At 37.9% G+C, this 15,063-nt stretch overlaps 1 protein-coding gene across 7 annotated transcripts in view; it reads left to right on the forward strand.

Annotated features, from left to right (window-relative positions):
* Positions 1-15,063, forward strand: part of FAM135A (family with sequence similarity 135 member A) — a 123,553-nt gene that overhangs the window by 55,186 nt on the left and 53,304 nt on the right. For all 7 annotated transcript variants that reach the window (XM_089921718.1, XM_089921719.1, XM_089921717.1 and 4 more), the window contains 6 exons: positions 3,809-3,948; positions 4,062-4,132; positions 5,573-5,746; positions 8,636-8,762; positions 9,370-9,523; positions 13,461-13,538. In XM_089921718.1, the coding sequence (XP_089777844.1) occupies positions 3,809-3,948; positions 4,062-4,132; positions 5,573-5,746; positions 8,636-8,762; positions 9,370-9,523; positions 13,461-13,538 (744 nt within the window). The remainder of the gene's footprint in view (positions 1-3,808; positions 3,949-4,061; positions 4,133-5,572; positions 5,747-8,635; positions 8,763-9,369; positions 9,524-13,460; positions 13,539-15,063) is intronic.

Below are 15,063 nucleotides of genomic sequence, written 5' to 3' on the forward strand. Positions count from 1 at the left end.
CAGGGATCGCGGTCGTTGGCCACGTAAAGGTCCAGGGGACAAGGCAGGAGTGGGAGCCAGGAGGGCTGCAAGGCGAGAGCCCTGAGGGTGGGGAGGGAAGGCGTTGGGGAGGTTTCTCACCCACAGTGATGGCTGCAGTCGTTCGGGAGGAAGTTAACCTTGAGTTAAGAGATACAGCCTTCAAGAAGTAAGGGCTTCCAGGGCTCTGTAGGGACTGCAGACAGGAGCAAAGTGCCAAGTGGTGCTGTGTGGCGACGTGGCATTCAGAGGCAGTGGAGGTGGCCATAGAGAGGAGACACAGAGGCTGTCTGCAAGCACTGGCGGGCAGCGCAGGAGCTGCAGGCCGGGCGGGAGGAGGAATACGGAAGAGCTGGAGCCTCACCGGCGCTCTCTGAGGTGGCAGATTCTGACTTTGCATTACCCGGGCGTGTTAAAAAATTTACTTTCCATTGAGGAAACTTTCTTCCTCTTCTCTGTAAGTTACAGAAGTTAAGTTTCTGATACTTGATTTCCCTTCATATATGCATGAAGGGAAAAGTTGTAAGTACAATACAAAGAACTTTCTTCCTGGACTGTTTAAGAGTAATTTGCCAACATGATGCTCCATCATCCCCAAACGCTTTAGTGGGTATTTCCTCCAAACAAGAGTATTGTCCTACATAACCCAATGAAATCATCAAATTACAAAGCTAACATTGATACATTACTGCCACTTTATCCTCAGACCCGTTGAAGTTTTGCTAGTTTTCCCCATAAAGTCCTTTGCAGCAAATGATCCAGTTCAGAATCATGCCTCGTAATAAGTGCTATGCCTCTTCAGTCCCCTTCGTTCTGGAATAGTTCCTCGGTCTGTCCTTGAGTCTCATGACCGTAACGCCTTTGAAGACTGGAACCCTGGTAGTTTGTAGAATGTCCTTCAGTTCTCATTGGTCTGTGATTTCCTCATGGTGTGTGACAGACAGGACTATCTCAGGAGCAGTGCTGTGCTCATCTCATATATCTCACTAGGTGGCACATGACTTCTGGGTGTCCCATTAATGTGATGTTAACTTGCATCATTTAAGTCTCTGTCAGACTTCACTGTAAAGTCACTCTTTTTCCCTTCAAACTTCTGGTGTGTATGTATGTATTTATATCAGTGTGGATTTATGAATTTCTCTATTATTCAGTGCATGTTAATCCATTTCTGTCATCATTTACTTTGACGCTCAGTTTATCCCCGCTGTGACCAGGGAAACCTCTTCAAGCTGGCTTCTCTGCCCTTTTGATGTGCCCCCTCATTCTCCTAGCACTTACTTGCTTTCTGGTATGAAAAGATGGTCCAGATGGATCTTGTCCTGTGTGTGCCCCAGCTCTGGAGTCAACCATTTCTGCAAAGCCTTGGTTCTTCTTCGTGGAGAATTGTATTAGAAACCAGTACTGGGGGCTGTGTTCTCAGGCCCTGTGAGTGGACAGAGCTCGTGAGTACATGTATATACATATATATTTACCCATACACGAATACATTTACATGTATTCATGTAAATGTATTTACATCTGTTTTTACACCTGTTTTTCCTTATCTAAACATGTAGTAATAACCACGAGTTCACATGAGTATTTCTACTTTTAGTCCAGTTTAGTCCAAAACCGCAGGATTCATTTTATCTCCTTTCCATCTGTGGACCTTCTTTCCCTGAAAGGTCTCAGTAGGGCACCTGGCTCTCCTGACCCTTGGTGTGTTTTCTCACTTGATCAGCCCCTTCCATAACCAGCTCCTGTCACTGCCTCCCTCCCTCATGATGCATCTGCCCACCTCTCGGGCTTCAGCACCTCCTGCAGCCCACGTCCCTGTGCGACACCCTCCTCACCCCACCCAGACTTGCTCAGCCCTCCTGCCAGGAGCTCCTCCTGCAGGGACATTCTCCTCCCCTCACTTGGGCTCCATTGCAGTGTATCGGGCTTCTGCCCACACCCACCTTCACCTCCCGAGAGAAGTTTCTCTCCTCCTTTTGGGACTCCGGCACCGTGTACCAGGCTGCCCCTCTGCCAGGACCCCCTCCTCCCCCACAGTCTTAGGTCCCCTCCCATGCAGTTGCCCCCTCATCTTGCTTGGGCTCCCAGTACCTTTTTCTACCTGGATTGCCCTCAGCACCTGCACAGGCTCAGACCTCAGGCCACCCCAGCAGGGACACCCACCTTACTCCAGGTGGACTCTGGTATCTCACTCTGGGCTCCCTGCCCATGGAGATGCCCACTGTGCATAATCTCTAGATTAAACATCTCCAGGTTCTTTCCCATCATGTTATTTCTGGAGGATTGAGTAATAAGACAGCAAGTGGGCTGTTGGGATGACCTGACACCCAACAGCCCAGAGGTGGACCACACTTTGCAGGTAAAGGACACAGTTTTCCGTGATACTGCTCTCACTTCAGATACCAGCTGCAACTTGAGGATCCATAGGCTACCCTTGCTTCTGATCACATGGCTACAAATTGGGAGTTACTAATTACCCCCTCAGGTTCAGTAATTCACGAGAACAACTCACAGAACTCAGGAAAGCACTCTACTTATTATTAAAGTTTTGTTATAGCAAAGGGATACAAATCAGAGCCATCCCAAAGAACAGATGCACAGCGCCAGGTCTGGGAGGGTCCCAGATTTGTGAAGTCTGCTGTTATCCCCCCAAGGGGTCAGGATGCATTACCCACCCAGAAAAATCTATGTATGACAATGGAGAGAGTATCACCAACCAGAGAAGCCACCCCAAGCCTCAGTGTCCAGAGTTTTTATTGGTGTTTCATTACATAGACGCAGTTGATTGAATCTTCACCCACATGGCTCAGTCTCCAGCCCCCTTCCCTGCCCTGAAGGTTGGGCTTACAGCATGTGGCTCAAAACCCCAAATTTCCAATCACATGGTTGGTCTCACTGGTGTGGCCAGCCCCCGTCCTGAGTCATCTCCTTACCGTAAACTGTCTGGGCCACCATGAGTAACAGAGACACTCTTGTCATTGGGAAATTCTAAGGATTTAGAGGCCAACTCTCAGGAATTAGGGACAAAAGCCAACCAAATTCTTTATTCCAAGAGTTTAGAGTTTAGTTTACTTCCCAGGAAGCAGGACAAAAGCCAACCAGATTCTTCACTAGGCAGCTATGGAAAACTAAATTGCTTTCTTCTGTGGTATACAGATCAATTGTTCAGTCTTAAAATATCTACCTTGAGACTTCTCATTTACCTTCTCAGATTAAGTTGTATAAGAGTTCTGTAATGGTTATAAGGTACTTATTTACTCATTTTTTTTAACAAATTTTTTTTTAATTTATTTGTTTATTTACTTTTGGCTGCATTGGGTCTTCGTTGCTGCGTGCGGGCTTTTCTCTCATTGCAGCGAGCGGAGGCTGCTCTTCGTTGCGGTGTGCGGGCTTCTCACTGTGGTGGCTTCTCTTGTTACGGAGCATGGGCTCTAGGCGCTCAAGCTTCAGTAGTTGTGGCACACAGGCTCAGTAGTTGTGCCTCGCGGACTCTAGAGCACAGGCTCAGTAGTTGTGGCACACGGGCTTAGTTGCTCCGCGGCATGTGGGATCTTCCCAGACCAGGGCTCAAACCTGTGTCCCCTGCATTGGCAGGCAGATTCTTAACCCCTGCACCACCAGGGAAGCCATATTTATTCATTTTTTATCATAGTAATTAATAAACTTTCAGAAATGTTCTAATACTGCTATATAAAATCATGGCATTGGAGTAATATAATCAAATGTATGGTAAAGTAAAAGTATAATTGTATTTTTCCTTTTACCTGTCAATTACATATCTTATCTGTTTTAGGTATGACTTTAGCCTTTCCAGCTTCAGTTCATGATTCTCTGATTTGCAGTAAAACATTTCAAATTCTATATAAAAATGAGGAAGTTGTTTTAAATGATGTCATGATCTTCAAAGTTAAAATGTTGTTGGATGAAAAAAAGGTAAACATTTCTTCATATATATTTAGATAAATATTTTTTGTAAAGCCTCAAGGCATATTTCTAACTTTCTATAAAATATTCAAAAGGCAGCTCATAGTATAATTTCTCTTCAGATTGAAGAAACCCTTGAGGAAATGAATTTTCTGTTATCCTTGGATCTGCACTTCACAGATGGAGATTATTCGTAAGTAGGCTAATCAAACAATTAAAAATCGTAAGTTACTCATGTCTGTTATCTATCTGTATTAGAGTCCCCATTTTCTTCTTAGAACCCAGCCTACCCCCTTCTTTATTTTGGACTCCTTCTCCCTTCTGGGAGAGTCTCATGGGAATGGTTAGGCCTACTTTTTTGTGCCCATGCTGATTCCATGAGCTCCAGGTAGCAAAGTCAGACGACTTGAAGAAACATGAAACAATTTCCTAGACTCTAGAAATTGCACAGTTGATACAATACCACTGCCTTGAGGCATTTAAACACAACCGAGCTCTATTCCACTGCATCACTGGCTTATCTTTCTTGGTGGCATGAGTGATGCCACCTTCAGGTGGGACTCTCTTGATATTCAGGGAGTTATCAAGACTGATGACTCTTAGACTTAACAGTTGTTTCCAGAGTCCATGAAGAAGTTTTAGGACTGGCTACCCTGAACTTGTCCACACATCCGGACATACAGTCATACATTTTAGGGACAAACTGTGCTTGTATTCATTTAAAACAAGAATCAGAGGTCCATTTTACTATTTTACTTTCGTGGGGTTGTTTTTCATTTCAAATGTACCTGTAGAAATACTTCTTGAAAATTGTATATAAATTCAGACTACATGTGGGATAAATGTCTTAAGCAGTTACATTTCTCAAAGGTCTGCTTGTGAGATGTCCTCTTTACTACCATGGAGGAATAAGAATTTTTTACGTGGTGGCTACTGCTCCTCTGTAATACTTGTTTATTGCAGGGAATTCCTTGAGGGGTTCTTTTTTAAAACAAGTCAATTCTATAAGTGGAGTAAGCTGAAATGAGTAAATAGTTAATTAGCTGTAGGTAATTATAATGTACATATTGGTTAAAAATAGATATATATTTGGACATATTTTCATGGCATTGTTTCAATTTTTGTATGTGTAAATCTAATGACAGATTAAATATATGTAATAAAATATATACCAATTATTGATACCTGCTTATTTTTGAGCAACACTTAATAACAAAATTTTGTACCATAAAAACAATTTTAAGCACCTTTTGGGATTTATCACAATAGGATTTGACCTACACTGTACTGCAACTTTATTATAAACAGTGTTCCCTATGGAGTAAAATTTTAAGATGAGAGTATTTCCTAAAGTATCAAAAAGGACTCGTTTTGTAGGGTCATTAGTGAAAAACAGTCCATTAACATGGAAACTGTAAGTATAGTTAGAAAACTAGAAGTAAGATCTGGTTATTTTCTTACTGTTAGATTTCATATTACTGTCTAATGCAAATGTGATGCTTTAAAAATTATTCTCATTCTGTTTTTAAAAAATAATTAAGTAATTAAAGGTTTTGATAGTTTAAACTATGCTACAAAATGTTTGCCTTTACTAAATTTTCGTACTAATAAGCAAATGTGTTGCTTTTTATAGGGCAGATGATCTGAACGCCTTGCAGCTAATAAGCAGCCGAACACTGAAGCTGCACTTTAGCCTCCAAAGAGGCCTCCATCACCATGTCAATGTCATGTTTGATTACTTCCACCTTTCTGTCGTGTCTGTGACAGTCCATGCGTCGTTAGTTGCACTACACCAGCCACTAATAAGGTAAATGTAACCACTTTCCCGCTCCTTAATTACATACTATCTTTTACTTTTATAATGAAAACATATACTTTGATAAAGATAACTGAAATAGGAATTTCTAAAGTCACACTTACTTAATAAACACTTTCATTTTTATACTAAAGTATTAATAAAATATAAGAGCATGGGAACATTAGATTGATGACTTTTTTATTACAAAAATATGGAGCATTCTTTGTCAAATAAACTGACCAAGAAAAGTAATGCAATATGGAAATAACCATACAGCATTGTTTAGTCTGCACCTCTGTTTTTATGCAATGCTGACTGTAACTATTCATTCTCTGGGAAAGTGTATTCATTTTTTCATAGTTTTTGTGTCTTTTCTCTAGACTAATTTATCTTCTTAAATCTATACAGTAATTCTTGTTTTCTAAGTTATTAACCAATTTTATGGATCTTTACTAAGTAAGCAATTTTAAACTATATCATGTTAGCCTAAAGGTACATAATATTCTGGATCATAATAAATTCATTGGGATAATTATTTTTTCTGCTCACTTCCATGGGGAGATGGGTTGTCTTTCATTAATGTAAGAATACAGTTCAAGCTCTTTAGTTCTTACAATAAGACATCATCCTTGTGGCATGGGTAACAGATAGACACTTTTAAATCAGTAACTTATGTGAAAAGGCTCCAAATTGGCTTGACTTCTGAACTACTTTATAATTTCTGGTGCAAATTTTATTCCAGCAACTGATGTTAGGGATGATGCTTAAGGGTTATAATGTTAAACTGACTTATCAGAAAACTAAGTAGGTGATTTTGTAGAATTACCTACTTCAGAATTTATAGAAAACCAAGACAATGTAACATATTTCCCCCAAGTAACAGCCTGTTGCATGTCTTTACGTTGCTGTAAAAGTTGTGAGCCCCACGTCCCCTGTGTTGTCCCGTGATGTCTTTAGAGCATGGGGCCAGGAAGAAGTCTCTTTCTCCTGATGGCCTGCTTCGCCTTCCTTATTCTGTAGTAAGATCTGGAGCTAGTTGTTTTGCCATTTTTGTCTTTCCTGTTAGACCTTTGAGAGCTTGTTCTCAGTTGCTATAACTTTTGTACACAGGAAAGTGTTCCTATGATTATATATAATTTTATTATAAACTTACTCAAAACAATTTTAGATGTTGATTAAATAAATTAATTTTTAACAGCATGATAACTCAATGAAAATTCTTTGACAGGAAAGTATGTTTTTTTGAAATATAACTTTCGAATAAGTAGTATACAATATTACTTTTATATGAATAGCCTGTTAGGTTTTAATGCTAAAGTTTTTAATCTGTTTATAAAATACATTCCAGTAGTTTTCCGAATTTCTCAGTTTTGTAATTTCAGTAAGAATCCCTAACGAAGCGATTTCAAGCATTCCTTTTTCTTTATAACAATGGCTTCATTTCTTTTCGGAAGAAATACGCAAACAGTCCCTAGCGGTTAGCTCGGGTTATCACTGCTGCTCTCTAATCGCTGAGTACGGAGTGCTCATCCTGGTGACTCAGTGCGATTCCTCCTGCGGTACTGCAGCTCTTGCACAGACTGGTGGGGAGAGGCGGCTCATCTCCTAGAGACCGTTCACTGCAAGGAGAGGACATTTTTGGCTCAGAATCAGAAGCCAAGAGGACTAGCTGTTGGCTCTGGTTGGCGATGGGAGAAGAGACTGAGGCGCCTGCGACAACTGGGGTTGCTGCTCTTTCCGTCACTGCCCTGGGCTCTGATGTCCCCTCTCTCGCTGCTAGAGCTGTGCCCTTCTTTGCCTGTAAAGGAGAGGGTCGGGAAGGAAAGCAAGGCAAGGGGAAGGAAGGCTTTTTGCTGGTGGTACGCTGGTAGAGGGGTCCTGTTAACGGTAGTGTTCCTCACTATAAATGCAGGGTTTCTCCTGAAGTTTTGTTATAGCTGGACTTTTTAGTCCTCTAAACTAGATGAAAAAATTTTTAGCTTACAGTATTACATTTTTAAACGTTCTTATTATTACTTTAATTTCTTTATTTTTATTTTTGGCTGCGTTGGGTCTTCATTGCTGCACGCGGCCTTTCTCTAGCCGTGGCGAGCGGGGGCTACTCTTCATTGTGGTGTGCGGGCTTCTCATCATGGTGGCTTCTCCTGTTGAAGAGCACGGGCTCTAGACATGCGGGCTTCAGTAGTTGTGGTGCGTGGGCTCAGTAGTTGTGGCGCACGGGCTTAGTTGCTCTGCGGCATGTGCGATCTTCCCGGACCAGGGCTCGAACCCGTGTCCCCTGCCTTGGCAGGCAGATTCTTAACCACTGCGCCACCAGGGAAGTCCCTAAATATTATATTTATATAAAACAATTTCTATGATCAACCCAACTATAGACATTAAATCAATTAGTTAAAGTAACTGAGGTTAGGATTTTTCTTTGCTTGTTTTTTGTATAACTTGTTTCTTATATTTGATTTTTTTAAATATAGCTTCTTTGGCTCAATTTTTTTTTCAATGGCTCAATTTTAAGAAACACTTCATAGCAAGTGGTATTTACCAATGACTTGCGACACCCTCGTTGCTAGGATCTAGATATTTCATTTTTGCAAAGCAAATTCATTTTGCAAATGAAGGCTGCTCTCTGCTTATGGTACATTTGATTTACTTTCCTGTCTTTTTCCTTTTGCCAAACTGCCAACCAGTCAAATGCTTTGGCCTTCTTATAGTTAGCCAGTACTTTATCTCAAATTCTTAAAGGAAAAATTGTAAAGTTACTTTAAGAAGAGTTTATAAATCATAGCCTTGCAAAGCCCTTGCTTTTTATTCTGCCCCTCTAAGACTTTCTTTTGTAAACATTTAACTTAACACTATAAATAGACTCTTATGACAATAATAATGTGATGCTTGTTCCTCCAGCTTTCCTCGCCCTGTGAAGACTACTTGGTTAAACAGAAATGCACCAGCACAAAACAAAGATTCTGTGATTCCTACTCTTGAAAGTGTGGTCTTTGGTATTAACTACACAAAACAGTTATCACCAGACGTAAGAACTGATATGTTTATAAATCCTCTTTTCTCTCTTACTTTGAATGAAATTTGTTTTAACTGTTATGTTTGTGAATGTGATCATTCTTTTGTTAATTATTTGAGATCAACAACTTACAGATCTAATTAAATATGATCTTAACAAATTGGTTGGTTCCAGTTGTTTTTTTGAAAACGAACCTGATACCTCAAGATTTTACAAGACTTAATGGATAGAGACCTTTGACAGCCGAGGTCTTTTTTATTACTTTCTCTCTCCCCCTGCTCCCTTCACACAACTGGTAGAATCATTTTTGCAAAGGTGCTTGTAAAGAGTCACTGCCAGAGTTGAGACCCAGAGTTGAGACCCAGCAGTATGAATACAGCCATTACTCCCCTGAAAGAAAAGGGGGCTCAGACTACAGAAGTGGAGTATCACTCAGTCGAAGTTTCCTGTGTTTAAATTACTTGTATGAATGAGAACAACTCCCTAAGATATTGCTAGATTTCTTACCCGTTTTAGAATTAACTGTGATTTGTAAATCCTTTATTTTTCTAAGCTTCAAGGGTGCTATTTTTAGACTCTTGGTTACTAACAGTGTGTCCCAAATCGACTCCTTGTTTAGGGCTTCAGCTTCGTCATTGCAGACTCCTTCCTGCGTCACGCCTACCGTTTCCATTACACCCTCTGCGCCACCCTCCTGCTGGCCTTCAAGGGGCTGCACAGCTACTTCATTACGGTAACGGAAGAGCTTCCCTCTTGTCAGAAACTAGAACTGGGTATGTTGAAAGTAGCCAGACCTGTGCTTTAGTTCAAGGCACTCTCTTCATTCTCATATTGCTGGTTATCAGCTTGGCCATAGTTTCTGTACTAAAACTAAGTTTATGTGCTTCACTTTTGCTTCTCTCTCAACTTCATCTTTTTCAATCTTTGATAATTACTTTCTGAAATTAAAAAAACTGTATGATATTGAGAAATAATTTCTTGGTGCTAAGTTTGAAATGAGTCTTTTGGTAGATTTTTTTGAACAGTATGTCAATATTACTACTTCTCTTAGAATACAAGCAGAAAGCTTACTAGAAAACAAATGTAATTATCCATAGAATTATTAGATAGGGAAGAGAAATTAGATAGATTAGGTAACATAAATTAAATCCATACTTCCAAATATTTAACAGGCTAAGCAGATTGTAGGTACTTGGGACCTTTGGTTTTAAATACGTTTGGTGTTTTTTTTGTTTTTTTTTTGCGGTACGCGGACCTGTCACTGCTGTGGCCTCTCCCGTTGCGGAGCACAGGCTCAGCGGCCCATGGCTCACGGGCCCAGCCGCTCCGCGGCATGTGGGATCCTCCCGGACCGGGGCACGAACCCGCGTCCCCTGCATCGGCAGGCGGACCCTCAACCACTGCACCACCAGGGAAGCCCCATATGTTTGGTTTTAAGTGATCTCAGATCTTATTTCTTTTATTTCATTTCAAAAAATAATAACATTACGCAGTTTTAACATTCTGAAAATTTTTAAAATAATTTTAAAACACCAGTCTTTGGTTTTTGTCTGAAATTAATATCTGCATGTATATTGTAATACACAATAAAAAATCATATTGCCTTGATTTTGTATGCCACTTGTAGTTTGCAAAATACATATATCACTTCACAGAAGATAAATTATTGAGATTTGCAAAAATGTTTTTATTCAGACATTTTATGAAAGTTTTATAAGCTTTTACTTTCAAATATCAGCTAATAGCTCATCATAAAAAGCACATTTTAATTCTCTTTAGAATAAATTATTTTCATCATTACATACTTGAATAAATCAGAAATTACTTTTTAAATTTTACTGAAATTAATCACTGTTCTTATTTATTTCTTTGTTCCTCAAGGATCTGTCTTTTAACAATATTGATGCACTATCAGAAATAGTTACTGAAAATAATTCTTGGGTTTGAGACTAATTAGCCCGTTTTTATAACTGCCTATCTTGAGATACAAAAGAATTGTAAGAAAGTGATCTGTACCTCACTGAAGTTCAGCTGTGAGAACAGGCTGGCTGTTGTACCACTGCCTGTCAGCAGATGCTCCCACGGGTTGGATTAATTTCATTATCAGTCAGTTGAGTGCACACTTTTCCTGACTTGACTAGAAACAAATATCATTCAGTTGACTATTTAGAATGTTTAATTCAAGGATCCCAGTGTATCCCCAGTTTTACAAGCAGTAGGAAAATATTTGTTCTTTCTTGCTCATGTATTCTTCCTCAAGTCAAAAATGGTAGTACGGAAACCTTTTGATTACTATTCTCTGGAATATTCTTTTTCCTTGCTGTTTCATGTACTTAGAGTCTTCTGTTTCCCTTAGGAAAATCCTTTAAGAGGCCACTGCCTCAAATGTAAACTTTTAAAAATGTTCTTTTTTGAAAATGAAAGAATTGTTTGTAGAATAGAACTAATTTAAGCTATCACTAATCCTCAATTAATGGAAAAATTATGCTTCATGTGTTTTTTAATTTGGTTCTTTGGGATTCAAACACATTTTCTTAGGAGAATTATATGATACATTTTGGTTAACTTAGGTTTAATGCTCAGACCACAAAACTATTAAACCATAATGTTAATGAAGGGCGATACCATGTTAATGAAAAGTAGTGGTGTGACACAGAAACCACGTGGAATGGCATTTCTATAGGAGAATCTATTAGTAGTTTGGATGTTGAATTCGTGGAGGCATCATCGTGTAGTGCTCAGCACTGCATGTGCATGTGTGCACCATTGCTGTCACTTACTACCTGTAAGTAACTGGGACTGTTTATGCAAACTGGTTTCCATTCTAAGGGCAGGAGGATTGAAGGGGTCCAGATGTGCTGAATGCATCAGGAAGGGAAGAGGAGGGCATCCAGAAAGCAGAAGGCGTGAGGAAGCTCCACAAGGAAAAGTGGTTAACGGAGGAATTCCTTCGGGCTGAGCAAAGTGCTGAGGAAAGAGCAGGCCTCTTCTAGGTCTTTGAAGAGCTTTGACATCCCCTTTCTCTTAATAAGGAGTCAGTTCAGCACTGAGAGAGACAGGAGAGACTCCCACAGCTGGGTGGGGTTCTTGCGGGTTAGTACAGAGAGCCCTGTCTGAGATGGGCCTGTCCGTGCTGCGTGCACGGAATTTTCAGAGTTTTAACGTGTAATGTTTCCGAATGGAAAAACACTTGAACCACATTTTAACTTATAAAAAAATATTTCTGTACAAAAGGAAATAATGTTTAAAGGAAACAGGCATCTCTTTTCAAAGGCAAAGATTTATTTCAAATAGCTTAGACAGTATTAGCACTAATTTATCTAACTTCAGTATGATAATTCATTTATTTATAAGATCTTTAACTTTGGGGTAAGGATGGCTTTTATGGCACATATGTATTACTTTGGGCTTATGAATATAATGTAGAAAATATCATAATTAAAAGAGCCCTTACGTTTAATTTCAGGAGTCAGTTACTAAATGAATATCAACTTTATTCCAAATTATTTGCTTAAAATATTTTATCAGAAAATAAAATTCTAAAGCAAACCCCTAGACTTCAGTTTCAAATAAGTAAATAATAGTGGTAGAATAAAATTATTAGTACCTTACACATGGTGTTTACTCAAAATATGTTTGTTGAATGGATGAATGAATGAAATAGCACAATACAGTTTTTGTTGATAATTGAAAAGTACATAGACATCAGCACATACTTTATAGTAGTTTCCTAGGGATTTTTAAATTCAAGATTCATCTTCAGTAAATATTTATCAGTGATACTTTGTGTTATTCTTAAACTTTTCATTATTTATATTTTCTATTTATTGTGAATTTTAGTTTATTCTTGAATGCATATTCTAGGAAAACATCTAAAAATATTATTAACTATTCAAAAAAAACTATTGCATATTCTGAACTATTAACATTGTTTATTTTTATTCTAGCAAAATTAGATTGTAGGCACTAGATAATATTTCTGTAGAACACTGTTGACTAAACATCATTATATTCACCAGTTTTAGTAAGTTTGTAAAGTAGTTCTTGATTAGAGGATGTATTCTATTTCCTTCTACTATTTAGCACTTTTCTTGAGTTTTCAAATATGTATATATTTAAAAATCTTAAATTCCACCATGGTGTGTGAGGAGTGTATCTAAGCTCTATTCCCTTTTTAAAAATAATGCCTTGAATTCTGTTCTGCTTGTGTCTTTTTCTTTTCTCGTAGATGAATGATGTACATTTTTTTGATGACATACAGTTAAATATTGGTTTGGTGCAAGGAACTCTTACTGAAAATGGGTGTCAGGGATTCTGGAATCTAGGCTTTACCAAGTCATGTAACCTTTTGGGGCCCCGGTCTCTACACTTGTAAAGGCAGGGTGTTGACCTCGCTGATCTCTGAGACCCCTGCCAACTCTAAAGCTCTGAGTTTAAGAAACTAAAACATAAAAATAATATTGGATTATGAAATGTTGAGTGGCACATACACTTAAATAGAAAAAAGCACAAAGTAACATAAACGTGAATGTACATCATTTGTAATTCTAATAAGCTAATTAACTAACTGAAAGATTTTGCTTTAGTGTTCTAATCTAACTGCACTATCGCATCAATACTAAAACTATTAATAACAAATTGGAAAATTCTAATAAATTTTATTGTAAAAGGAGTATAGTAACTAGTGCTGTGTGCAATCCTTATAACTAGCCAAGGCCAACATGCAGGTCCTTTATGAGCGCCTTCTCAGAAGAAAACAGCCACCAACCCAGAAAGACACCTGTCTAGGTACGTTTACAAATAGGTTAAGTAAATAATCCCTTTTAATTAGCAGGAAACTTTGCTTTAAATTAGTGTCAAATTTCATGAATATGTATTTCTTAATATTGTATGTTCCTACCACCCTTATGTAAGAACTTACTATTAGAATCAGTTTGGTTTGTAGATAAGCTTTGGTTAATTTGGAATTAATTTTAATATTGAAGTTTTTATTTAAAACTGGAAATGTTAAATGCAAAGATTTCTTTGGCTTTTAACATATTCATTTTGGAGTTCCTACAAAGAGCACTTTTTGGAAACCATGTTCATTGCCAGAATTTGTTGGTTTAATGGTAATGCCTTAAATTTGTTCAAAGTCAGTTTGTCTTTGGGTAGGGCTAAGGATAATAAAATGTGGTTTAAAAACTGAAGCTAATTTCATGCATTACAGAAGTAAAGAGAGAAGCATCTTTAGTATCTGGCTTTGTTTTTTGAGTCAATTTGTATTTATTTTTTATTGTTCTAAGTTTAAAAAGCAAAATACAGTAATATCAAGTCGCCACTATCCAGATATGTTACACATTTGAAAGGAAGTATTGTGATCTCATTATTTTATTGATATATTTCCCTATATGTTATAGACTTTTGTTCTTGAATAGCAATAGTACTTAATTTATTATCTTTCCATAAGTATACTGAAAGTTTTTACTTGGTGTTGAATAGACCATCACTATTACATTTTTTAAAGGTTACTAAAAGCTGTAGAAATAAAAAATAAAATTAAATCACAGCATTTGTTTCTCAGTTTTCAGAAGTATGGACAAAAGGAAATTAAGGAGCCAAAATCTTTCTCCACATTTCTCAAATGAAAACTAGCCCAGAAATACTTAAATTGTGTCAGTTTTCACTAAAACTGGGAAGTAAGAAACTTATCTTGTTATCAGGAAGGAAAAAAGAAAGGTTGAAGATTTATTTATGATCATTATTTTAGAATATAATTTTATATTCTCATTAAGTAACTTAACTATAAAATTAAAGAATTCATGGTGTGAAATTATGGTCGTTTATGACATGTTTTAGTGGTCTTTTTAGCAATAAAAATATACTTCTCATTAACTATTGTATTGTCAGCCTATCAATTTAGATGTGAGCATGCTAAATAATTTTTAAAAACGCTGCTCATATAATAAGGCGTATATAAAGAAGGGCCCAGTATTTGGTTGAGTGGGAAAAGACTTGATTCAAAACTAAAACATAGTGAAGTTAGTTAATAACACTTTTTTTGAGATATCTTTCATCCTTAACTCCTAGCAGTGTATTGGTATTATCTGAACTATGCTATGAATATCTGTTGAATGAATGAGGAGATGAGAGGGTGGATAGATTTAGAAGATAAATTTAAGATACATTTACCTTTCGACCTAGCAACTCCATTTTTGTTCATCTGTAGCACGGAAAGGAGTACTCGTATGTAATGGTATATGTGCACGCACGTTGATCACAGTATTCTTAGTGGCAAAGCACTGAAAACAAAAATAAATGCCCATCATTCAGC

This window comes from Delphinapterus leucas, chromosome 12 (genome assembly GCF_059928025.1).
Source record: "Delphinapterus leucas isolate spDelLeu-1000000601 "Yukka" chromosome 12, BTC_Dleu_Yukka2, whole genome shotgun sequence".
In the NCBI taxonomy this organism is placed as follows: domain Eukaryota; kingdom Metazoa; phylum Chordata; class Mammalia; order Artiodactyla; family Monodontidae; genus Delphinapterus; species Delphinapterus leucas.